Source organism: Carettochelys insculpta, chromosome 11, assembly GCF_033958435.1.
Source record: "Carettochelys insculpta isolate YL-2023 chromosome 11, ASM3395843v1, whole genome shotgun sequence".
NCBI lineage: Eukaryota > Metazoa > Chordata > Testudines > Carettochelyidae > Carettochelys > Carettochelys insculpta.
Genome location: NC_134147.1, coordinates 22,252,484 through 22,277,639, shown reverse-complemented (window position 1 = coordinate 22,277,639; position 25,156 = coordinate 22,252,484). Strand labels below are relative to the sequence as shown.

The following is a 25,156-nucleotide window of genomic DNA, read 5'->3' as shown; positions in this document are numbered from 1 at the left end:
ACAACCACAGGCTGGCAAGGGCAAAAGTCAAATGTGAGCTTAAACTGCGGGGCACCTTTCAGTAGTTTATCAGCAGAAAGAGGCCAGCGGGGAGTAATCAGCCCTCCAGCAAGGGATTTTGGCTGCTGCCAAGTTCCAAAGAAGTGAAGCTCCGGTCGCACGGTCAAGACTGTGTGATTTTCAAGGCAAGTCAATAAACCCTGTTCCCGTGAAATGTTTGAACAGCTCTCTCCAGCCACGTGCGGATCCCTGCAGGTGCCCCCCACCCCCACCCCCACCCCCACCCCGGCAGCCCGGTTCTACTCCCTACCACAGGGGTCAGGTTCAGCCAGCAGGCCCGCCCGGCTGTAACTCAGCTCACCAGCACAGCTGCTGTGCAGCGCGGGGGTGCACGTCCAGCCGAGCACACGCCAACCCAGCCGCAGCCGAGAGCTGTCCCTGTCTCAACTCCCCCAGCAGTGTGTGCCCGTCCCCGCCGTTGTCTCTGGCTGCCCTTTGGTCCGAGGGACAGTCTGCAACCTCCCACTCCCCGGCGCGGGGCTGGAAAGCTCCGGGGTGGAGCAGGAGCTGGAGCGGGGCCGGCGGCGCTAAGGAGCCGGGCTGGTTGCCCTGTGAGTGTGGCTGGGGCGCGGCAGCAGCTGGGGGGGGGGGGGGTGGCTGGGGAGCCCCAGGCTTGGACTTGCCTCACTCCCCCCCGCCTAAGGGCCGACGCTCGCTCGCGCCAGGTGCCGGGAAGGGTCGAGTGGGGGCGGGAGGCAGAAACTTCCCTCAAACCCACTCTCCCACCACCCTGTTTGCGCCCCACACAGCGGGCCGGAGCCCAGGCCCAGCAGAGGTACTTCGCTAGGTTCCATTTGCCTCGTGGCGACGTCGCGGCTCTGCTGCGGACTCCCTCCCAGCCGAGCCGCCGGCGGTGTTTCCCCTTCTCCTCGCTTTGTACCGCACCCTGCGGCGGCCGCAGTCCTGCAAAGGGGGCAGCTAGGGCCTTGCTGCCGCTTCAGGGCACGCCGGCGGGTTCGTACCAGACCTTCTCCGCGACAGTCGGGTCGTTCACATTGGCTGAGGGCAAAAGCGCCCTGGCAGCCCAAGTATCAGAGGGGTGTTGGAGTTAGTCTGTGTCTCCAAAACAAGGAGAAGTCTTGTGGCACCTTAGCGACTAGCAGATATGTTGCTGCATAAGCTTTCTGGGCAAAGACCTGCTTCGTCAGATGCATGAGTGGGGGGTTTCAGAGGAGGGTTTAAAGAGGGAGTCTCAGTCTCCAGGGGAGGGCCAGAGTTGACAAAGTCTGTTTTGTCATGGGAGATGTGGCCCTTTATCAGCAGTTTATGTGGAGTTATGAACATCAAGAGAGGAGATACCAAGTCAGTTTCGTCAGGGAAGATGTGGCCCATTATCAGTGGCTAATGTGGAGAGGTGAACATCAAGAGCAGAGAAACTGCTTTTGTAATGGGCCAACCACTCCCAGTCTCTGGAAGCACAAGGAGCCAGGCAGTTGTAGCTGGTTCTACAGGGGAGCTGGGCCTGTTTGTGTAGTGAGGCTTATGAAAGCCTTTGAACCAAACTATAAAGGAAACCGTTTCAAGCTAGGGGTGTGTGGCAGCACCCTGAATCCTGCCCACCTCTGTGTAGTTGGGAGCCTGGCCCGCAGGTTTACTTTTTATCAGGGGTGAGCAAACATTTTTCGTCCAGCTCCACTTTTGTCCCTCCTGCAACTTGTCTAATGCAATCCAAACCTATGAAAAGTTCAGTAACGTTCCTATGAAAGAAAACCTTCTTTTGCCACATCTAACAGAACAAGTCTGTAGAAGGTAAAAACTTGATTGATCGGTACATAACTGTGAATACACATACATTAAAGCACTAACATATTTCAACATTTTTAATGAGATGGATGAGCCTCTTTTTTAATGAGGTGGATTGTGCTACACGCCCCCCCTCCCCCATGAAATTTCATGCTCCCCTGAGGGTTCCCACTCCCCACTTTGCACTCCCTTGCTTTATATTAAACAGTTTTTTGGCAGTATCTGTCATTTGCTTATGGGCTCTGCTCTGGATGGGTAGGTTTGAATGCTGACATTGTAATACCGCAGAAACATTTAAATGAAAGGATCCTGCCATATTTCACTAAACAAATGAACTTCATGAGAAAATTATCTAAAATGTTTCCGTAAACATTCAATTAGTTTTGTTTAATGTCTTGCCCTTAAGCTGGAACTGAAAAAGAAAGGCAAGTCTGTTTGATGTTTTCCTCTGAAGTCAAGCCTTTCCTCTTCCAGATGACTAATACCTATGGAATATTACTACTAGTGGTTGCATTACAAAACTGAAGATAAACTTCTAGGATGACTAACCTGTGATATTTTTGGGAGACAAGTCACAGTAAAGCAGTTTCTGTGTTATACCAAATTCTCTTTTGAAAATAGGTGAACTTTAAATACTTACTACCAACGAGAGCCTTCTTCTGACCCTAACAAAATATGAAAGGAATTTATTTTGAGCAATAATAATATAGATCTCAGTATTCCTCTCCTTCATAATTCAATATGGGCAACATGCCCAAATAGAGCTAGATATTTGGTATTCTCTTTGAGGGATTAAATGGATAAAAGCAATAAGAACTGTATAAACTAGATTCAGATTAAGATTAATGGGACTTTCTCCATGCCACACTACCCCTCAGATTAATTTGAATATCTTGGATTTAGTCTGTAAACTGCTAGCCCACTTTTAACTTGACCTTTCTGGCGTCATAGTTCATTTTCTCTCATCAGGAATTTTCAGTGATGATTATCCCTTATTTTACAAGCTTGCAAGTTGTAGCATATAAAATAAAATAGGTCTAGTTTCAATATTGAAAGGAAAACAAACAACCACACGAAAGGTAAGTTAGAATTTAAACTCTGTCAAACTATTAGTGAAACCTGTACCAGAGATCACATTTTGTATTCAGCCATCTTCTCTAATGATCTCTGCTCAAAAGCATCCCCTAAGGAAAGGAGCACAATTCTTCTCCATCTCATAATAACAAATTCTTGTTGGTTCCTTGAGCAGTTGTAAAATTGATGTGGATTGCCTTCTTGCTTTTAAATAATACACCAGAATTTTAGGCCACATTATGGTAATTTATGATGATTGAACTACATTCAACACAATACATTTTTAATTAAGATCTTTTTTTCCTGTTTTAGAACAACATATTTGAAACTGCATTGTATGGAACCAGAAGTTCTGAAAAAGAGAAGACAAATATAAGAAAGGATGTCTCATTTAATCAAAGAATTTAAAAAGTGTTATGCTGGTTTTGTTAGTAAAATGCACAAAGTAACAGTATTTCCATTTAAAACAACCACACTCAAAAGCTTACTAGTTTATAGTGGGCAACAGTTGAAAACTTCACGTACCTTCTCTAAACTTAGTTCTGAGAATGCAAACTCTTATAGTTACATCATTGTTGGAGCTGGATCAGCAGGGTGTGTATTAGGCAGCCGATTGTCCGAAGACCCTCTTAGTACCGTTTTACTTTTGGAAGCAGGCCCTAAAGACACCTTTTTAGGTAGTAAAAGATTAATGTGGAAGATACATATGCCTGCTGCATTAACCTATAATCTTTGTGATGACAAATATAATTGGTATTACCACACAACACCACAAAAGCACGTGGATAATCGAATTATGTACTGGCCCAGAGGTAGAGTGTGGGGTGGTTCCTCATCTCTCAATGCTATGGTATACATTCGGGGGCATGCAGAAGACTACAATCGATGGCACAGAGAAGGTGCTGTGGGGTGGGACTATGAATTTTGCCTGCCTTATTTTAAGAAGGCACAGACTCATGAGCTGGGCCCTAACCTGTACAGAGGTGGGAATGGACCATTGCACGTGTCAAGAGGAAAGACAAACCATCCACTTCATCATGCATTCCTGGACGCAGCCAAGCAAGCTGGCTATCCTTTTACGGATGACATGAATGGATACCAACAAGAAGGGTTTGGCTGGATGGATATGACTATACACAGAGGTAAACCTTAAGGAATTACTTTGGGAGTGTATGTATCTAGCTTACATATGGTATTTAAGCACCAATTTATTTTCCATTGAATTAAATGAGAGTATTTTCATTGTCTTCTATCAGCTGCTTGCATTCATTCCTTTAGCCTTTACATTTGTTTCTTCTAAACTGTAAATGTGGCACCCCACCCTAAAATTTATATTTTATAGGTCAAAGATGGAGCACAGCCAGTGCTTACCTTCACCCTGCTATAACACGGCCAAACTTGTCTGCAGAAGAGCAAACACTTGTAACAAAAATTTTGTTTCAAGGGACAAAAGCTATAGGTGTCGAATATGTCAAAAATGGGCAAAAGAAAAAGGTAAGAATTTTTATTTCCCTTCCTGAAATAATTGGTCAAAGAAAAAATAAGACTTATTTAACAACAAATAGAAAGTAAGGCTATGTCTACATAAGCACTTTCCTACCTAAAACTTTTGTCACTCAGGGATGTGAAAATACACCTGCCAAACGACAAAAGCATAGGTGTGGACAGTGCTTTGTTGGCAGGAGCCATGTTATTGGTGATGAAGCTACCGTTCTTCATTTGAAGTTATTTTATTTTGTCACCTGGAGATTTCTTATGATGGAGCAGCTGCACCAGCACAGTCGCATCATTGTAAGGTACACCAACATGACCTAAAACCGATATATCCTTTCTACACAAAAATTACACTTTTCAGATGTAATACTGTAATTCAAAAATACTAGTCCCTTTCAAGAATATTATTCTTTGTTAGACAGTTATGTGAGGGAATAATAATATTTCCTTTGTATGCTTTTATATGCCACTATTTTCTCTGTACTGTAAGAGGGAATGTATGAGAGTGTAGGAAGGAAAAGGCTATGCTTGAGGTTTGAAATTGGAACCTACTTCGTAGTCACACACAGTTACAACATATTAGGTATGGTACTGAATTACTAATGTTCTGGAAAAGCAAGTTAGGAAAATTTTAGTAAAGTTTAGGAAAATCTATAACAATTGAGTATTCTCCTATGGAATCTGAATAGCTCATGGTATAGATAATGGAACATAGAGTCACTCACTTCTTCGTTGCCATTTTTAATCTTATTAAGGCTAGTAATAACTTGCTACATTCCCCTCTGCAAAATGGGGATACCCTAACTACCTGATGGCTTTTTGGTGACCTGTATGAAATGTGTTTGTTATTTCACGCCAACTTCCACTGAACAGACATTCACATCACAGTACAGGTTGAACCTCTCTCATTCAGCATCTTCAGGACCGTACCGATGCCGGATGAGAGAATTTTTCTAACCATGAGAGGTCAACATTGTCTAGCACATTACCAACATTTCCACTGCTTACTGGACTATCAGAAGACATTTAGGGGTAAGTTAGAGCTAAATAATAGCGCAGAACACTGGGAGCCAGGACTGGTGGCTGTAAACAAACTTTATGGAACCACAAAAAACTTGGCCACACCCATTTGAAGTGATTGTTCAGCTAACTAAAATCATGCCAGGTTATGGATGTTGCTGGATAAGCGAGTACTGAATTAGAGAGGTTCAACCTGTAATTATTACAACCAGAGGGACATTCATGCGGGGTCTCAGTACATAGGCCAAGAATGGAATGGGATTCAGGACTGAAATCTCCTTTGACGTTAGATCAAGTTTGAGGAACAGTAGCAAAGTAATGAGTAACTGCTTAGTTTTTCAGGGATAAATAGAGGACTTATGTTTCCGGGGCTCTCAATTCAGTACCTTTCGTAAGAAAAGAAGTACTCAGAGGGGGCTTATCTACACCCAGTGAGGTAAGGCTTTCTAGAGCGGACCAATGTATTGTATGGTTTTGTAAACCCCCCTGATGCATACTGAAATGTTCCTTACTGTGCTTTAATGTGGCACTGTCAGAGAACACTATGTTAATCCATGCAAGCAAGGTCTACACTGACCAGTTAATATACAACACATTAGGTCACTTTAGAAATCATGTCCCTAGAGACTGCAATATTCATCACGTAGACAAGACCTTACTCTTCCCTTTTTAATATTATTTCTGATTATTGCATATGTAACTATGTAATGGATTCAGATATTATTTTAAAGTGTTAAAACAAATTTGAAATGTAGTAGCAGTAATAATACAACAAAAGAGGAGACCACAAACTTTGACAGTTTGAGATTACTGAAGTTCATTATGCCCACAGTAATCAGTATGCAGAGTATTGGGTGACTGAACACCTGCTAAATATAAACAAACTGTTCTTTGATCTACTAAAGCACAGAACATGCCTATTATTTTCTAAGCCAATTAGAAAGATGTTTTCCCTTAATAATTCAGGGCAGAATTTGCTCAATTGTCATTAACTTTAATGGGAGCCCCATATTTGTCTGAGAGGAGACATTGCCCAGAAACAGCACCTGTCACTTTACTGAGCAACTTACTTACATAAACATGAATAATCTTTAATTATTATAGAGAAGGTGTTGTGATGAGAATGGTGGCAAAGGACAAGTTTATTTTTATTAATTTTGACCCTAAGATTCAAGTACTTTGTGTAGGTACATCATGTATAATGTGAATAAATATTGATATGATTTGGTGAGTTAGCTGAACACATGGTGGGTGTCGGGAGACCTGGAATCTATTTCTGTCTCTGCCACTGATTTCCTTTGCGAACTTGGATAAATCACTCAATCTCTGCCTCAGTTCATGATCTACATAAGTGCAAATATATATTCATTCCTATGTCATTCTACCACAGAGATTGTTTTTATTTTCTTCTGTTTCTAATTCAAGTGCAAAGGCTCTTAGAAAAATGCCTGTATTTGGGAAAAATAAATTTGGATCTGTATGACAGTGTCAAAGCTGAACTTTCAGTTTGATTTCATTAAAAAAGCGAAAGCTTGCAAGAGTACACAGTATATGCTTTGGTGTTCAAGGTGAGCTTTTAAGGAGAAAGAAATATGGTACTACTCTTTCTTTATTTATGATACACAAAATATCTTTGCCTCCTGTGCACCACTTTTTTAACATTAGAAGTTCAAGTCTTGTCTCCCTTGTTTTTTTTCCTGGGAGATTTTAAGGATGACAGGAGAACTAACAGTTTTATGACATCAGAGAAATGATTCAAGGAAAACTGATTGAGAAGAGAAATTATTTTATACACTATTTAAAACGCTGTGCTACCCTTGCTTTTAGTTAACTATTAAACAATTAAGAAAAACTATTTGGTTGATAAAGTTTTCTCAGTGTTTCCTTTTAAGTGACGATTTTGGGCCTGATCCAAAGCACTTAAAGTGGGAAAGAACCTCATTAACTTTAATGGACATTTGATATATCCTAATGAAAGCACCCACCTATTTAAGAAGTCCTCTGGCAAAAGCACGAAAGCTGGTCTTTACAGTCCTGGTATTTTTCAGGTAAAAAGAATCAAGCAATAAACAAACAAACAAACAAATAAATAATAGAAAGCCCAACATCTAAGGGAGGTTGAGGATTTTCCTCTGCAGGTTACCTTTACATGTACTTGACTATATACCACACTAATTGCAAGGTTGCACTGTCTATAAACTCAAGTTCTGAGATGATTTGAACCATGATCTAGAGCAGAGAAGAGCACATGTTTGGAAATAGCGTGATTTGAAAAAAAATCCACATTTTCTATAACAAATAAAATGTGAACATGTATTGCATTACTGAGCAACTCTAATGATTCTCTGGAACTATTTTTGTGTACATTGTGCAATGCACTGTAGAAATTATGAATAGTGAAAGTAAATAGTACTTAGCATACTAGTATTCTGTGTATATGTGAAGGAAAAATAAAGTTGGTTATTTTTAGACTACAGAACCATGCTTAAAATGCCACAGTGAAAATTAAAGTGGGTTTAAGTTTTAGTATCTGCAGATAAACAGTATATATGACCTGCCTTCTTGAGCTCTTTCATGGCATTTGCTTTGCAAGTTATGAAAGTGATGAAAGGATGGTCAGAAATGCAACACTTGCAGAATACTCCATGTGTGCTCACTGATGCTAGATGAAGTATATTACAGTACATTAAGCACCAGTGCAGTATTCATTGTACAACATTCAAACAGGTAGTAGTAATAGTTTTCAGATTTGTATCTGATTTAAATGGCCTTTGGTTCTACTTCTGTATGTGAGCAATCTCCTATTTGTCCCCTTACATGCATTTCATGTAATTTAGTCACTGTTAAGTTTCTTGAATTTTTATAAGCTCCCTGCATGCCAAAAGTTTGAATTGAAGATGTTATGAACCATCTTCACCAATCTTTATAACACTTATTCTGGCCCTAAAATGTTTGAGATCTAAGGGCAAAAGCCTCTGCTTGCTTTTCTGAACCTTGTAATGAAGTGCTGGGCATGTGGAGAGTACCTGAGCCATTCTGTTATATAGCAAAATGGTTTCAGAGGTTCTGGGGAGGAATATGCTCAGTAGCAAACCTTAATGGGTCCTTTAAAAAGAACTAACTTCTCACAAAGCATCCGCTGTCAGAGGCAGAATTCTAGCCTTGCCTAGAGATCAGTCCCCTTGGAGACAGTTTCCTGTTGAACATATTCACTGCATCCTGACTAACTGTGAAGAGGGTGATAGTACAGAGTTCTGTCTAGCTGCTGACTGGATGTGATGGAGATGAGAAGGGGAGGGAGTATCATGTACCCTTTTCTCCATCCCTCATTCTGTTTGCCTTTGGGCCATTCTGCTTGCTTTCTGGGCATTCTGTTTGCCAAACACACCCAGTCAGCAGCTCGACAACTCTGGTTTAGCATTCTTTTCACCGTTAGATAGGGGCACAGTGAGTGTATCCAACAGGAAAGGATGTGTTCTTCAGGGCAGGATTTTGCCCTAAATCTGTGGTGCTAATATGACCACTGAAAACAAGGAAAAATATGACCCATGAAGCTTATGGGTGGAGAGAGTTAGATGCTTAAAATGTCAGATAATGAATGTTTGCCCACTTGGAATTGATGAGATGAATAGGTGAACCTCTGAGGACCTCAACTAATGGCTAACATCACAAGTAGTAACTATCTGAGAGAGGCTGTTTAACAAAAAAAATTGTCACAGGAAACAGAATGTATGTACACATTTATTATAGGGGCTCCCTGCTGTAACATATAGCTATGTAGGACAGGGGAAGGGAGGGATCAATGAGGCTACAAGGGCTGTGAAAGCAAAAATGAGCCTCAGCTGGACTGAGGGTGTGCCAGTGCTTGAAGAGAGACTTTGTTGAGCTAATGTATTACAGAGTACCTCAGAATAGAGAGTCTTTTCCAGGACTTTTAATTTTTAATCAACAGTGAAAATGGAACAGGCTTTGGCTGCTTCCTTGCTTAAAGTTATTGTACACCTGTGTTCTGGAAACAAGTGTGCAGGCAAAGTGCCAATCATGTTATCTGTTAAATTGAACCCTACAATGTTAATAGATTATAAAACTGTGCTCAGTTCATATTATATGCCATTGTGACATCTTAGTTTTCTGCCCATAGAAACTTATACCTAGGTGAGGAAAACATCTGGAATAGTACCGATGGATGCAGGTGTGATTCCAAAGAAGCAGCGTATTATTAAAATAAAAGCTCTTGGATATATGCAAGGAAAAACCTGTAATAATCTTCACAATTTACTTTTAATTTTTAGGCTCTTGCCAGTAAGGAAGTGATTTTAAGTGGAGGTGCCATAAATTCTCCACAGCTTCTTATGTTGTCTGGGGTTGGAAATGCAGATGACCTCAAAAAATTAGGGATCCCTGTTGTTTGTCACCTTCCTGGTAATCTTTTTATTGGTTTTATCTTTCACCTCCTTAAGGGTTTGATCCAAAATCCATTGAAATTATTGGAATGACTCTAATTAACTGCAGTGGTCTTTAGATTAGGCTTCATGGACCCAAACCGACTTCGCTTATATTCAGTGGAAAGACTCCCATTAATGTTAATGGAAGTTAGAAAAAACTCTTATATACAGTACACCTCTCCATGTAATGGTGTCCAATATCCATTCCTTTCTGAACCAAGCCAATATATAACATATTTTGAAGCAAAGAGGGCCATATTTATTACTGAATTTTAAATTAGAATTCTTCATTTTTTTCTGATCAACAGCAGATTGCCTACTGGTAGTCATGAGAGTTTTATATAAGGAGGGTGGGTAGAACATGGACCTTACATAGTAACTAAACTTTTTGAGCTATCATTGCATTCAGAAAATATGCCTAGCACTTTTATGACCAGAACTATTTCTGTCATTTGCTTATATATGGTTATTGGCATGTGCCATTTTCTTATTTGTGTTCAAGCAAATTTAGTATAGAATTGCATATCTAAATTATTTGACAGTTTAACTCAGATTATCATGGGTATGTCTAAAAGTCAACACACCATGGGAAGTTCTTCCTTGCATTCTGCACAATCTAACATATAGCCTGAGTAAACACTTTACATTAAAAATTCTCCAAAAAGGGACATATTTTTGGAATTTAATGTACCCAGCCTACAAATATGCACATTATATGTAGTTTGAAAACTTATTTTATGTACTTTCAGATAAGATAGGATGTAGAGCTACCAATTGGTGCCATAAACGTGTAGGTGAGGTGAAATAAAGATACCCACAATGAGTCATTTTTGCATCATTCCAAAAACATTGTAACATGCCTGTGACAACATTTTGTACTGTGTAAATTAATTTCAGTATTTTAATTGTGTGCACTGGTCAAAGCTATCAAATTACAAACCCTGTATCCTCCCAAGAGATGGTTTAAATCCACTGCCCTGGACTGCTACTTCTTGACTATCCCTTCAGTTTGGCCCCTGAAGTCCAATTCACCAGTGTGTCTTGCTTTCAGGAGTACCACTTTGTGACCTTCCATGGTGACCTGCCATGGTCTCAGCCTCCTTTGAGTTCAAGTAGCCATATGTTTGGTCCCTTAGCCCAAACCCAGTCAGATAAGGTGAGCCAGCTCTAAATGTTTATTTGTAGTATAGACACACACAGTGTGGCTTGGCTCTAGTATTCGCAGTCCCAAGTGCTCTGAAACTTTATTCATTTGTTAAATTATGTGGTCAGGGAGGAGGTATTCATGTATTCCGAGCATTTGTCTGGCAAATATTTGCTGACGCTCAAACGGTATCTGAGTGTCAAGACTCAGCTCTCCTTACAACATGTTATTAAAGGGTTTGTTGGTGCTGTAATTTTGCCTTTGCTATCACTACTGAAAGAATTTCAGATATAGGGATAAGCCAGATCTCCTACATTCAACCTCTGGGATCATTTTCTCTTGGTTATGTTGGCACTACATCTGAATGGCCATACAGAGTGAGTGTATGATTGGAAACCTCACATAACACAGTATGTCAGGCTTCTTTACTGGAAACCGACCCCGCTATATCAGATGGATATCAATTTACCCTTTTGATATATTTTCCCTGAAGCATACACTGCATTGCTTGTGCATGCAGTCCAGTCTACAATTTTTGATAGTTTGACTCATCGAGTTTACTTCAGTTCACTTCTGCTTAGAGAAGTCCTGCTGCCAAAATCTTCTATTATTCGGCCATGCTTAAGTCATGTCAAGTTAGGCTCACATGATTCATTCAGTGTGGTCACATCAGTTTAGCACCCTCCCAACAACATCCAGAAGTGCTTATCACAATGTGTAAGGGACTCCATGTAACATCAGCTGTACAAGAGTCTCTAGTGAAAATAGAAGACGTTGGTGAAGAATAAATGGCGAGATTTGTAAGAGGTGTACTTGAGTCTTATGGGACACTTAATTTCTTCAGACCAGTTAAGAAATCTGGCACCAAAACATTTGCTGACATGATCAAGAAGACATGATCAGATGAGTGGTGTCATGTGCCTCCATCAAACAAATTTCTAAATATGACATCAACAGGCATTCATTTATAAAATTCCTCTGTGAATATATGGTTCTAAGTGCACCTGAGAGAATAGGAGCACACCCCATACTAATACTCCTTGTAGAGGCTTAAGTAGCAAAGTCCATCATCAATGGGAGAAGTCCAAGATTTATACCATACTCAACAGGAGGCTCTATGTGCCAGTATAGTTTCTGGATCTCTTGGTTTCAAACGAACTATAGCACTAAGCCACTTGATATAAATGTTTTGGTACTTGCTGTACACTACTTTCCAAAAATGGAACACAGATAATGGAACAGATTGAAACAGGCCGCATTACCAACACGACTGATGAGTGTTGCTTCATACCTGTCTGTGCAATTTATGATGGACTCAATCCTGACTTGTGCAACATAATTCATCCTGTATACACATCAATAGGATATGACTGAGTCTCCTTTCTGTTTGATAATGGAAGAAAAAAAATCTGTGTTCAATGTCAAAACAAAATCTTACTGCTTCAGAGATCTTGCCAAATTAGAAGACAGTGATGGACAAGCTGCAATTTCTGCAGGAAAGAAGTTGGTAGCACTGCTGTATGACCAGAGTGAGAGAGGAAATAAGCCCTTCCAGGATTTGTATGTCTTGTAATTTAATCTAGCCAACAGAAGAGGACAAGTCACTGGCCAAACTCCCATTATGTGAATATCATATCAAAAGAACAACTTGTCAAAGAAAGATTTGCATATCTTTCAAGACAGGTGAACCAGATCACTGGATCACCATTGCAATATGGATGTAAAACTGGGGATTATGAACTACTTCCTAGATTCTTCAAAGGCCAATATTGTCTGAATTTTTTAGAAGACCTTACGTGAGCCTGTATCAGGAGGGATCACAGCAGAATCAACTGTGCCTGAAGTTAGAACAATCTTCCTTGCACAGAACTGTGTACCTACCAAGTCAAAGACAACTGTGGTAACCCTATACTGTCAACAGAGATCATAATGAACAACAAGATGGTGTTGACTGGAAATGTCATCACCATTGCTACATTTCACTTATAATTCTACAGATTTTTAAATATTCAGATTGTTTTTGTCATGCTCTGAGGAAATTAAAAAAAATCAGTTTTATGCCCTGAAATAATACATAACCATTAAACTAATAGAAACAAATGCATGTGTTTCAAACTGAGCATTCTCATGTGTTGATGCTGTCATTTTTATTCCTACTTCTGTGTTAATGGCATCACTTGACAGCTCCATGTTATACCTCATCTTAAAGTAGACAAAAATTATATATGATGTGTGTTGTAGATAGGGTACATTAACTTGACTAAATCGGTGGTTGTCTAAATGGGCTGGACTTGGCCCAGGGTTAGGGTGTTTGAGACCTCTGCCTTTGTAAGGGGGTGTTTCAGTTTCCATTAGGGGTAGTTTATACAGAAAACTGATTGTAAACAACATTTACTGTTTGCCTGTATATAATTTCCTGATTTTTTTTCTTTTTTATCAGGGGTAGGTCAGAATCTTCAAGATCATTTGGAAGTGTACATACAGCAGAAGTGCACCAAACCTATTACTCTCTACAAAGCACAAAGGCCTATTAACATGGCAAAGATTGGATTAGAATGGCTTTGGAAGTTTACAGGTATGAAAAATATGGGAAATTCTCCCACAGGTCAGTTCTATGTGATTACCAAACTGGCTTTCAACTGACCTACATAGGTCAGAACCCCAGAGTATCTTTCTGATGAAACTTTGTTATTACCAATTCTGCAGAAATCAGAGATTTTTAAATGGGATTCAAATGGCACAGATGGTGCACTTTTCTTAGCTTCAAGCTTATTAGTTATATTTTAACAAATGTCATGTTTATTATAAGAAATTAAGCTGAGATGCTCTTTTTGGAAGCATTTCTTTTCCTGCTCTTGAGTTCAGGCAGTGTATGTTTGCATGTTTATAGATGTTTACATTTATGCCTAACTCTCATTTTGAGTTATGTCCCATACTTAAATCTGTGGGCCACTGAGAAAGCCTACTGGAAAAAGTGAAGTCAGAAAACAATTTATTAAGACAATGGCTGCGTCTGCACTAGCCAAAAACTTCGAAATCGCCATGCAAATGGCTGTTTTGAAGTTTACTAATGAAGCGCTGAAATACATATTCAGCGCCTCATTAGCATGCGGGCGGCTGCGGCACTTCGAAATGGACGCAGCTCGCCGCCGTGCTGCTCGTCCACATGGGGCTCCTTTTCAAAAGGACCCGGGCTACTTCGAAGTCCCCTTATTCCTATGAGCAGATAGGAATAAAGGGACTTGGAAGTAGCCTGGGTCCTTTTGAAAAGGAGCCCCATGTGGACGAGCAGCACGGCGGCAAGCTGCGTCCATTTCGAAGTGCCGCAGCCACCCGCATGCTAATGAGGCGCTGAATATGTATTTCAGCACTTCATTAGTAAACTTTGAAATGGCCATTTGCATGGCCATTTTGAAGTTTTTGGCTACTATAGACACAGCCAATGTCTAGTAAATAATACACCAGTGATGAATTTGGTTCATTGTAACTCCATAAAAGATAGTTATCTCATTGCATTGCCCAGAACCAAGTCAAACTGACTTCTACTTTCATTGTCCAGAAATAATGCATTTTCCTCTTTTGTAGTAGCCCAGTCCTTAAATTATATATTCAAGGTTGAATTGTAAAAATTCTTCAGCAATTAAAACAAGTAAGCCAATTTCAGTGCGAAACTACCCCCATACAGCTTGGTATCACAGCAAAGAATTTGGCCCATTGTCATGTGCTGTTACATACATATGGCTTTTTAATCATGCAAGTAACTAGTGTGATGGTACAGAGGCTTAAAGGGTTGCTGTGCAGCAGGGTGGAGGGGAAGTGAGGTCTGTAAGTGGGTGTAAGCGAGCAAGGCGTCAGTAGAGCTTGCAATGTCTCCTCTAGAGACCTTCTACATCCAGGAGCATACACTGAATGGGGTATCAAGCTGCCATAGCTTATTCCTTTCCTCAGTCAGTGGGCACTCCCAGTAACAGTCTCCCTCCTAAGCTTGCTTCAGAATCATTTCACTAGTGCACTGTTGCTCGTGTTAAGCAAACTGTAACATCCCATTCTAGTCCAAAGTAAATGGATAATATTTAGGAAGCTGTAGACATCTTGCGTTTTTTATCATAAACATATTATACATTTATTTAATGATAAATATGATGAAAACCATGTATATTGAATGTTATAAGTTAATTGGATATGGATTTTCATCTCTTGCAGTTTCACTGTCTTGATTAACATAATTAGATGCATTGCACAAGTGGAAAAGTATATTGGGCATGGTCAAATGGTGCTAAAACTCAGATTTTAAAAAATATACATACTTTTCTTCCCTTTTGATTATTTTAGAATCTCTGTTCCTTTCTAAATCTCTAGGATATGGAGCTACTGCCCACTTAGAATCTGGTGGGTTTGTTAGAAGTCGGCTAGATGTTCCTCATCCAGACATTCAGTTTCACTTTCTTCCCTCCCAGGTGATTGATCATGGACGTGTTGCTTCCAAGCTGGAAGCTTACCAGGTTAGTGGTTCAAGGACACAAAGTAGCAATGTCCGAAATTGGCAAAGACCTTTACGATTTATAAGAAACATTGATACTAGTACAGCGATCAGTACAGATTGTTCAGTATTGTGCAAAAGATGTGACTTGTCTACATTGCAAAAATATTATATGCATTTATAAATTTACAAGAAATTACAAGTTATAAATTGTATTTGTTGCTGATGCCAGAGTAATTTTACTGTTTTATTTTTGGAAGTTTTAGGGGTTATGAATCTGATCCTTTGTCAATGTAATCAGTAATACCTGATCAAGTTTTATAATATTTTGTTTCCCCTTTTAACTTCTTTTTAGTTTACATATTGATACAACAAAAAAGAGAATGTATATACAAAAGTCTGTAGTTTATACTGTGAAACTGTCACTGTGTACATCTGTTTTCATTGTCTAGTTTTTACTTCATGATGATAGTAATTTGGTCATCTGAATGATCAGCTACTGCTAAACTGATATATTTGCTTGTTGTTGTATTATATTTTCTCTGTGTTGTGCATATAAACAAAAACATAAGAAAATTGTTCATATTGTTGTCTCCTTTTTCATCCTCACTTTGTTATTTTATGTTTTGGTGATCTGTAAGAAGAAGGTGTATTTTTAAAAATAGCATTGGACTCTGAAGTCTCTCTAGATGGAAGTTTTTCATGTAGCATGTTGGGGCCATTGCAGGTTCATGTTGGGGCCATGAGGAGCACAAGTGTGGGCTGGCTAAAGCTGAAAAGTACAGATCCAAGGGACCATGTTATTATTGAGCCAAACTACTTGTCAACAGGTAAATAGATATTATCTATATTGAGTTGGTGTCATTCAGTTCCTTCCCCCTTGATCTGGGAGACGTGATCTGCTACCTGCCCATATCAGTAGCAAATTACTCCCCCATTCATACTAGTGTTTGTTGGTACATTGGTATTATTATTATTTATGGTGTGGTAGCTCAGAGGAGCCCCAGTTAATGGCAGGATGCTCTTTTGTGAGGTGCTGTACAAACACTGAACAAAAAGTGTCTGCAAAGAGCTTGCAACCTTTATGGGGGGCAGTCAAGTGTCTGCCTGTTCTCTGCCTCTTCCAGTTCACCCCATACCCAGCTGTGCTGGACTGGGAGCAATGGCTACCTCGCACTTTGGTTTCCTCCCCTACTGAGATGGTGATCATATAGTCCATGAAAAGGAAAAAGGAGGGTATGATTTTTATTAATGATACTCTCCTGTACAAGTGTGTAGACAAGTGACAATTCTTCCTAGAAGAAAAGTATCTTGGAAAAAAGTTCTATTTTTTTTCTTTCAGTAACATGTTGAGAGCCTTTAAATTGTATATAAGCTTCCTTCCTCTTTAATTTTCCTGCCTTTTCCTTTTATTGATATAGCAGACTGTCCTGCACTAATACTATTATGATGCTGTTTGTTTGTTTTTTGTTTGTTTGTACTATGCCCAGGGGAAGTATTTCTAAACAGCATGGATATTTACTGTCTCTTTGTTTCCTTTCTGTACAGAAACAGATGTGTGGGAATTTCGTCAGTGTGTGAAGTTATCCAGAGAGATTTTTGCTCAGAAAGCTTTTGAAAAATTCCGTGGTCCTGAAATTCAGCCAGGAAGTCATATACAGTCTGACAAAGAAATAGATGCTTTCATAAGACAGAAGGCTGATAGTGCTTATCATCCTTCTTGCACATGTAAAATGGGGCAGCCATCTGATACAAGTGCTGTGGTTGATCCTCAAACCAAAGTAATTGGGGTTGAAAACTTAAGAGTTGTAGATGCCTCAATAATGCCCAGTGTGGTCAGTGGGAATTTGAATGCTCCAACCATCATGATAGCAGAAAAAACTGCTGATATAATTAAGGGGCTGCCACCACTCTGTGAGAAAAATGTTCCTGTATATAAACCTCAAACCTTGGAAATTCAATGATGAACAAATGCCCACTATTATTTTCCAGGTAAGTTTTTGCCCACACTTGGAAATCTTATATGGGACTTTGCCAAGAGGATAAATGTATTGGTATAAAAATTACAGATAGTTATTAATTCACTACCTCTTTAATATTAATAAGATTTGAATCAGGTTCTTTGCAGTAACTGTTCATTTTAGTCAAGCATATGGGTGATGACCAGCTTTTGTGATATAGTTTGAAGTTTATGCTGATGAGGGCCATTTTTGCCTTATAGGGAAAAAAGGGTAATCATGTGAGCAAGCGAAGAGTTCAGTATCTTTATGACTGAGTATGTGTTTGCCACTTTGCACAGGACAGTAAAACTGATTCTGTGCTTGGGTGCTCAGATGATTAATAGAGATGTTGTCAGAGGTCTCAGTGGAGCCACAATCCTGACAAGCGATGTAATGGTTGCTTTCTATGTTGAATCTCACTCAGTATTCTCTGTATGCATGCTTTTCCTTGACAACAGCTAATAAGCAAGAGCTCTATAAGAATCGCCTATGCATACTTAACATTCTGAAAGTATTTTCAGTATCAGAGCCTAAATAGTGAACACTCACATTAAATACAGAGAGAGGAATGTGTAACATTCCTGAATTTCTTCTCTATATAATCTTGCTGAGGCAATATACACTTTACATCATCATACCCTTCATCATAAAGAGGCTGATTCTGCCACTCTTACTCATGTCAAGTAGTTCTTGATTTTACGTAGTAAGATCCTATTCAACATATACAACAGTACCTCTGTCAAGTCTCAGGTAATTTCAACATAGGCATCAGTGTGATTTACTGGAGCTTATGTTATCATTTAGGATAACGTGAGTAATGTTTTATGCAGGTACTGATCACAGGTCCATTGTTAAAGCTGAGTTGAGTTTTAAACTTAAATGCATATGTACAGTATTTGTGTAATGGTGTAATCATATTTAAAAGGAAGATATCCATGTTTGATACACAGTAGGGTCTCAACATTTGCAAGGGTTCCGTGTTGAGAACCCTTGTGAATTTGGAATTTTGCAAATATGGCAGCCGCTCCTGCCTGGAGACCAGGGGAAGTGGTGGCTGCTGGCACTCCTTACCCAGGGGTCTGGGGAAGCAGCGATTGCTGGTGCTCCCTGCCCTGGAGCCTCAGCAAGCAGCGACTACCAACGCTCCTCACCCCGGATCCCCGGGGAAGCAGTGGCTTCCGGTGCTCTGTTCCCCAGAGCCTTGGGGAAGTGGCCACTCATGAATAATTGAATTTGTGAACCTTAAGTTTGTGAATGTTGAAACCCTGCTGTACACATTACCTTAATAGTATCTATAAAACCAGAAATAGTATTGCATAGATTTCAAATAATAAGCTAACTTAAATGCTCTGTTTCTTGTATTTAATAAAATTCAGTTATTTACTTAATTTGTTTTGGCTGTGTAATGCAAAATGGCCTTATTTTATTACTGCATGCTTAAGGGGGACATGAAAGATGACTGAACAGCTTTAAGTGATTTCAGGCCTGGATCATTTCTATAGTGCAAATGTTGGTTTATTTAAAAAAATAAATCATCTGCCGTCTAGTTTAAGAGATCTATTACCATATCAGATAGAAGCTTTCCTGTGCTTGTTCAGTTAACTTGAACATCTTGGCTTGTTTACTTTAAGAAAGAACAAATACCTTTTGGTTCTACTAATTTGATAATGCTTGCCTAATGGCCACACTTTGTTCTAGATGTTTGCTGAAAAAAAAGTCCTTTAGAGATATCCATCAGTGTCCCGATCTTGAGTAACAAGAAGTCCTGTGGCACCTTTTAGACTAATATTTATTTCAGAACAAAAAGCAGTCAAGTAGCACTTTAAAGAGCTCTTTTGGAGCATAAGCTTTCATGGGCAAAGAACTGCATCATCAGATGCCTGAGTGGGGGTTCCAGAGGAGGATCCAAATGTATAGGTTCATGAAAAGGAGGGAGTCCCAGTCAAGAGGAAGGCCAGAGCTGACAGTCAGTTCAGTCATGGAGGATGTGGCCCATTATCAGCAGCTAATGTGCTCCAAAGAGAAACTGCAGAGCAGTAATTCATTTGCAAATTTGATGCCATCAACCAAAGATTGAACAGAGACTGGGAATGGTTGACCAATTAAAAAAACAGTTTTTCTTCTCTTGATGTTTACATCTCCACATTAGCTCCTGATAATGAGCCACATCCTTCCTGACTGAATTGACCTGGTTTCTTCTCTCGATGTTCACAACTCCACACTTCTTGTTGTTTTTGAAGATACACACTAACTTGGCTACCCCTTTGATACCTATCTTGAGTGTATTGTAATAGCTTTTCAGTTCTGTACAGATTACAGGAGGTACTGTAATGAGTACCTGTGATGAATTTTTGCAAGGTTGTATGGAAACTCCCCCAAGAATGGAATAGTGAACAGAGTAGAAACAGGGAAATCAGACCCTCTCTTGCCCACCACTAGCAGCAGAGGAGAGAGGGAAGTAATCTTCTTTTTTTTTTTCCTGGCCTGCACATATTGCATACTCTTACAAATTTGAATGGGAACCTTTGTCTAGGTGAGGGGTGGAGTGACATTTAAAAAGAAGTAATTCAAATCCTGTCCTATATTTTGATTCCTTTTAAATCTGTTTGATGTTTAATGTAATCAAGGAAATGTGCATATTCATTGGATAATCTGTCATTATGACAAACATCTGAAATTTGCTTTTAAGCTGTTTTTACTTGCATTACCATCTTAATGGTAGTCATAGGTTAATAAGCAAATTTGTGTGGCTGATTTCTCCATCACTTATTTTCATAAAATAAGCTATTTGGAAATGAGATGTCATCATGTAGATTCAAGTTAGAATGTCTTCAGGGCTCAAATAATATTAGTTCACAAAATAAAGCTAACACGTTCAGCCTTCATAATTAAGTTACCATATACAAACTTGTTCATTAGGAAATGCCAGAAGAGAAGACACTGGAGATGGTTTAATTAGGCTGCAACTTCATTCCCAAATGTCAGGGAGTGACTGGCACATAAAAATCTGCAGCACAGGTAATTGCATAATCATTTACATATGCCTGGGAGAGGCAGCTGCTGTCAGCTCTTTCCCCTATACTTCATGTGACCATCTGTCCTGTAGTTGGTGGGATGGGTCTATATTTGGGATGCCAAAAAAGCATCCCTACTTATTTTTTTAAAGTGTCTAATTGTCCAGCTGCTGTCAGCTAGTCCCCTTTAGTTAGGGTGACTGTCCATCCTGTATTTGGGACACCAAAAAGGCATCCCTACTTATTTTTTTAAAAGTGACTGATTGTCCAGTATTTGGACCCTCTCCACCTTGACCTTTTCTGCCAGCAGCGGCACAGGCACAGCTGCTAGCCAGAGAGCATTCCCCAAGCCTCAGGGAAGTGGGGCTGGCTGCAATGTCCCTGCAACTTCCCTGGGGCTCCCGGGGAGTTCTGGGGGCTGCTGCTTCCCCAGGGACTCCCCAGGAGCACCAGTGGCTGCCACCTCCTTCCTGGCTCCCTGTGGCTCAGCAGTGCCAGGAGGAGCCACCCCGCTCCCCGACATCTCCCTGTCCTGTATTTGTGACAGTGAGATATGGATGCCCTACCTGTTCTCCTCTTGGTCCTCAGCCAATCCACTCATGGGACTGCCTCACCAGCTCCCCTTTATAAGAGAGTTGAGGAAAGAGTTGGATTCCTCCCACTCATAGTAGACCTTACCCACTCATTTTCTAGATCTCATCCATCGCCTTCAAACTCACTCTTGCTTTCACTGTTCTAATGGCTGTTTCCTTCTTACAGTCTAGAGCATGTTATGTTGCTTCCCAGGTGCATGAACTTCTCTGTGTTCTCTAGTTTCATCCCATCTACACTGATCTTCCTTCCTAGCTCCTTATCTCCAAATACCATTGTTTTTATCAGTGTTCATAATCTGTCTGTACTGCTTCCCTTCCTTGTTTAGCACCTGCACTGTTCTTGCTAGCTTCTCTTCATCTGCTTTAATGATAACTATATTATCCATGAACCTCAAGTTGTTGATTCTCATCCTGTGCATAGATATTCCTTCTATCTCTTCCATGACCTTGTCCATCCCTCTCTCTAGGTGTGTGATGAAGATACTCAGCAATATCAGATCTCCTTGTCTCGTACCTCTACCCATTCTAAACCAACTTCCCAACTCTCTGCATGGTCTCACTACTGCCTCCGCATTGATATTCTTCAATAACCCTATTAGTCTGCTATTCACTCCATGTGACTCCAACATTGCCCAAGTCACTGTGAGCTATACTGTCAAATGCCTTCTGAAAAATAAACAAAGCAAGTGTAGCTGGTCTTGTTTTTCATCAGGCTTTCTCCACTATTAATCTTAGTGCCAATATCTGCTGCATGGTTCTTCTATTTTTCCTGAAAGCCGCTTGCTCATCTGCTAGATATTCTTCTATCTACAATCTCAGGCTCTCCATCAGTATCATCATCGGCACCTTGACTAGATGATTTGTTAGGGCAATCGTTCTGTAGGTCTTGCATACCAGTGCACTTCCTTTTGGTCCTAAAAAGGGACTTTCTACTCAGAATTTTCAGGCATAGGCACTACCTAGGTAAAATATGTGTGTGTAGCATCTCAGACACTAACTTTGTACAAGCATGAGTTTCCAGCTGGGGAAATTGTGTTGAAGGGCTGGCACCCTGTAGTTATAACAAATGTCATGTACAGTATCTACAGAATTTAGAATATGTTTCAGGAGTCACTATAACAAAGAAATTTAAGGGACAATTTTCTAAAGTGACTATTTTCAGCGTTCAACTTCAGACACTTTGAGGGCTGATTTTTTTCAGAGGGTGATTGCAATGAAGTCTGTACGTCTACTCTTGAAGTTCAGAATGGTGTGCAGTCTGAAACAAAGAGACTTTAACACCAGATTACAAAGAGACATATCTGAATTGGAATTTATTCTCAAATTTGATACTTATTAGCTCACACTCAAAGATATCAATTACCTTATGCATTACAAGGACAATTTCCCCCACTTTTGATATTCGCAGTGACCCCCAGGCAGAACACTTAGACACTTATAGAAACTCTTTTCTTCCTCTGCCCCCACTCCCTCCTTTTGTCCTATCTAGCTGATTCATCAGTTTTTTGTTTCCATCTTTCTTTTGAACTCTCTTTGTTATTAGGATTCTCCAGACTTGAAGTGGGTCTGTCCCATGAAAGCTCATCACCTAATACATTATATTGTTAGTTCTGTAAGGTGCTACAGGATTGGTTTTTTTGTTTTGTGAAGACACAGACTAACACAGCTACCTCTCTGAGGCAACGATGTCTGTGATGCTTCACCATCATACAACCCCTCTGAGAATCTGACCCACTGTGACTTCATCTCACGTTGAAACTTTATTCTTTGGACTTCAAATGTGTTCTGCTTTCGTAAGCCAGGGAAGTAGAACTAAGTATGTGAAATGACTATCACTAAGCAATCTAACCAAGCATGTTCTGGTAAGAGCTGGCATGTTTGCAGGACTCAGTCTGATACAGGCTGTAGAGGCTTTAAGGAAAATTTTTCCTATTTGTTATGGCATATGATTTAAGAAATTCTCTTCCTGGGGCCTGATCCTGCTTGCCTTTTAAACACAAAATGGCCTATCAGCTATAAATGCATCACGTTTTACATATATAAGATCAACTACATAAAAAAGTTTAGGTTAGAATCGCATGATCCTTAGGAATGCATTTTTTCAAATGAAAGACCACTGTTTTGCGATGTGTAGTAAGAGTTTAACTTTTAGAGATTACACTGGTTGACAGTGTTAGACAAAACAGTCCCAAGTATAGTAAAATTATTACACAGTTTTATTCAGAAGAACATTTTGCATTTGCTTTAATACAAAATGATGTAGGTCAAGAAATAATTTACAAACCCTTACATTATTATCCTGGCATTTGAAATATGAATGATTCAAGAAGAGGTCTTTAAGGTATCCATAGCAAACTGTCATTATGTACAAAATGGTTATTGACATGTTTTATATGCCACATTTTAAAAATGTGAACTGAATTGCTACCTATCTTGTTAGGTACAGATAAACCCTGATAAAGTAACTTGGCAGTGCAAGTCCATTTTATTCAGTGTTATTAAAATAAATGATTTTGACATTTCCTCCAAAAATTGTATTTGTATCAGGAATTCATATCAGGGTTTTACTGCATCATGAACAATATCTAAGCCCTCTTTCAGTTGCATATAAATAAATCGTTTAAATACTGCACACAGAACAGTGAAAGGGGAGAGGCAGTAAAGTACTATTTTTACCTATCAGCTTTTGGTTTTGTGGCGAGTTCTCCTCCCCAACCATTTTTTTTTTTAAATGAGCAGAACAACTAGTACACAGGATTGGAATTAAGACATTTTCATCCACCTGTGAATTTTTTTCTGTCCCATATTCTGATATAAAATTAGGTTACGTGGTCAACTCAACTAAATTATGACAAAATTATAAATGTTTCAAGACCAGTGGAGAATTGGCCAATTTTTAATTAATTTATATTTATCTGTAATGGCGGGATATTTATAATAAAAAAAAAATCACAGCTTATTGTCAGTCAAAAAAGTTAACAGATAATTTCAGTTCTTTTAACTTCTTGAATATAAGACTGAAAATAGACATCTGTGTATCCCTTATGTAAAGAGAAATTCATATTGACTCAAAATATTTTATAAAATCTGAACAATGTCAAGTTTCTCTAAACATGACACTTTCCCCCAAAAAATTTACATTGAGTGGTGGCTCTAGTTAAATATTTATCATATAGCTCTATATGTTCCGAGTAAAAATACTTCTAGAATTCTGTGGAGAATTACAATAATTAGTTTTCATAAATATTGCTGCAGTTCAATTACAATACAATAATTACAAAATATAGAACATCTCTTTACAAATACAAATTATTGTATATTACAATTCATTTACAGTAATTTCTACTATATAATTTTAACAAACTGTCTTAACTAACTCTACTTTAACCTGGTTGCAAGTGCATTAGTAAGAATGCAATTATTCCAGTATATTTTGCCCTTAACAAAATAGTCATAAAACAGACTGAGTGATATATTCCTATGTAAACTAATGTTACATATGACAAAATGTTGTTAGGTTCTTTTTTTCCCCAATGATTTCTGGAAGGTAGACTTTGACATAATTTAATTTAGAAGAGTTAAGAAATTGAATCAAGCATGTTTGAAAGCAATATTAAAATGGATATGTTGATTGCAGTGAATATTTGATATGTTAGAGAATACTGAGGTAATGACGCTTTTGATTGCCATCACCTGTCTCACATAATAATTTTGCCCACATTTTTATGGTGGACCCACATATATTTTTCATACAGGAACTCCTGCATCACTGTGAATGACAGCAGCACAAGTGTGAAACACAGGCAAGATATTACACCTCTGAATTTTACCCTAGTCCTCTGGAAATGGGATCTTCAGAATCTTCTTGATTTTACATAATATTTCTACTGAGGAAATGTAGATTCTGTGGTAAAGGACTTGACGTATTACAACTTTGATCACATTTCAACAACCTGGAGACGCTTACTAATAAATAGATTATGGCTTCCTTGAGGTGTGAAATCACTTGTACAAGCTTGATTCGGTATTAATTCCAACTAGTGCCTAGCATCTTTGAACTATGAGGCACTTTTTCTGTTATTAAAAATT

General features: G+C 39.3%; 1 protein-coding gene across 3 annotated transcripts; it reads left to right on the top strand.

The window, feature by feature from the left end:
• The first annotated feature begins 472 nt into the window (after positions 1-472).
• On the top strand, positions 473-25,152 carry CHDH (choline dehydrogenase). 3 transcript variants are annotated; one of them, XM_075006083.1, is made up of 9 exons: positions 473-611; positions 3,190-4,019; positions 4,220-4,371; positions 9,684-9,813; positions 13,421-13,555; positions 15,340-15,482; positions 16,188-16,290; positions 17,009-17,452; positions 24,823-25,152. In XM_075006083.1, the coding sequence occupies exons 2-8, from the start codon at positions 3,260-3,262 to the stop codon at positions 17,422-17,424; spliced, it is 1,839 nt and encodes a 612-aa protein (XP_074862184.1). In that variant the 5' UTR covers positions 473-611; positions 3,190-3,259; the 3' UTR covers positions 17,425-17,452; positions 24,823-25,152. The 3 variants fall into 3 exon arrangements, with proteins under 3 accessions (XP_074862184.1, XP_074862186.1, XP_074862185.1); XM_075006085.1 differs by lacking the exon at positions 473-611 and adding an exon at positions 843-1,014; XM_075006084.1 differs by lacking the exon at positions 473-611 and adding an exon at positions 1,094-1,809.
• The last annotated feature ends 4 nt before the right edge of the window (positions 25,153-25,156 follow it).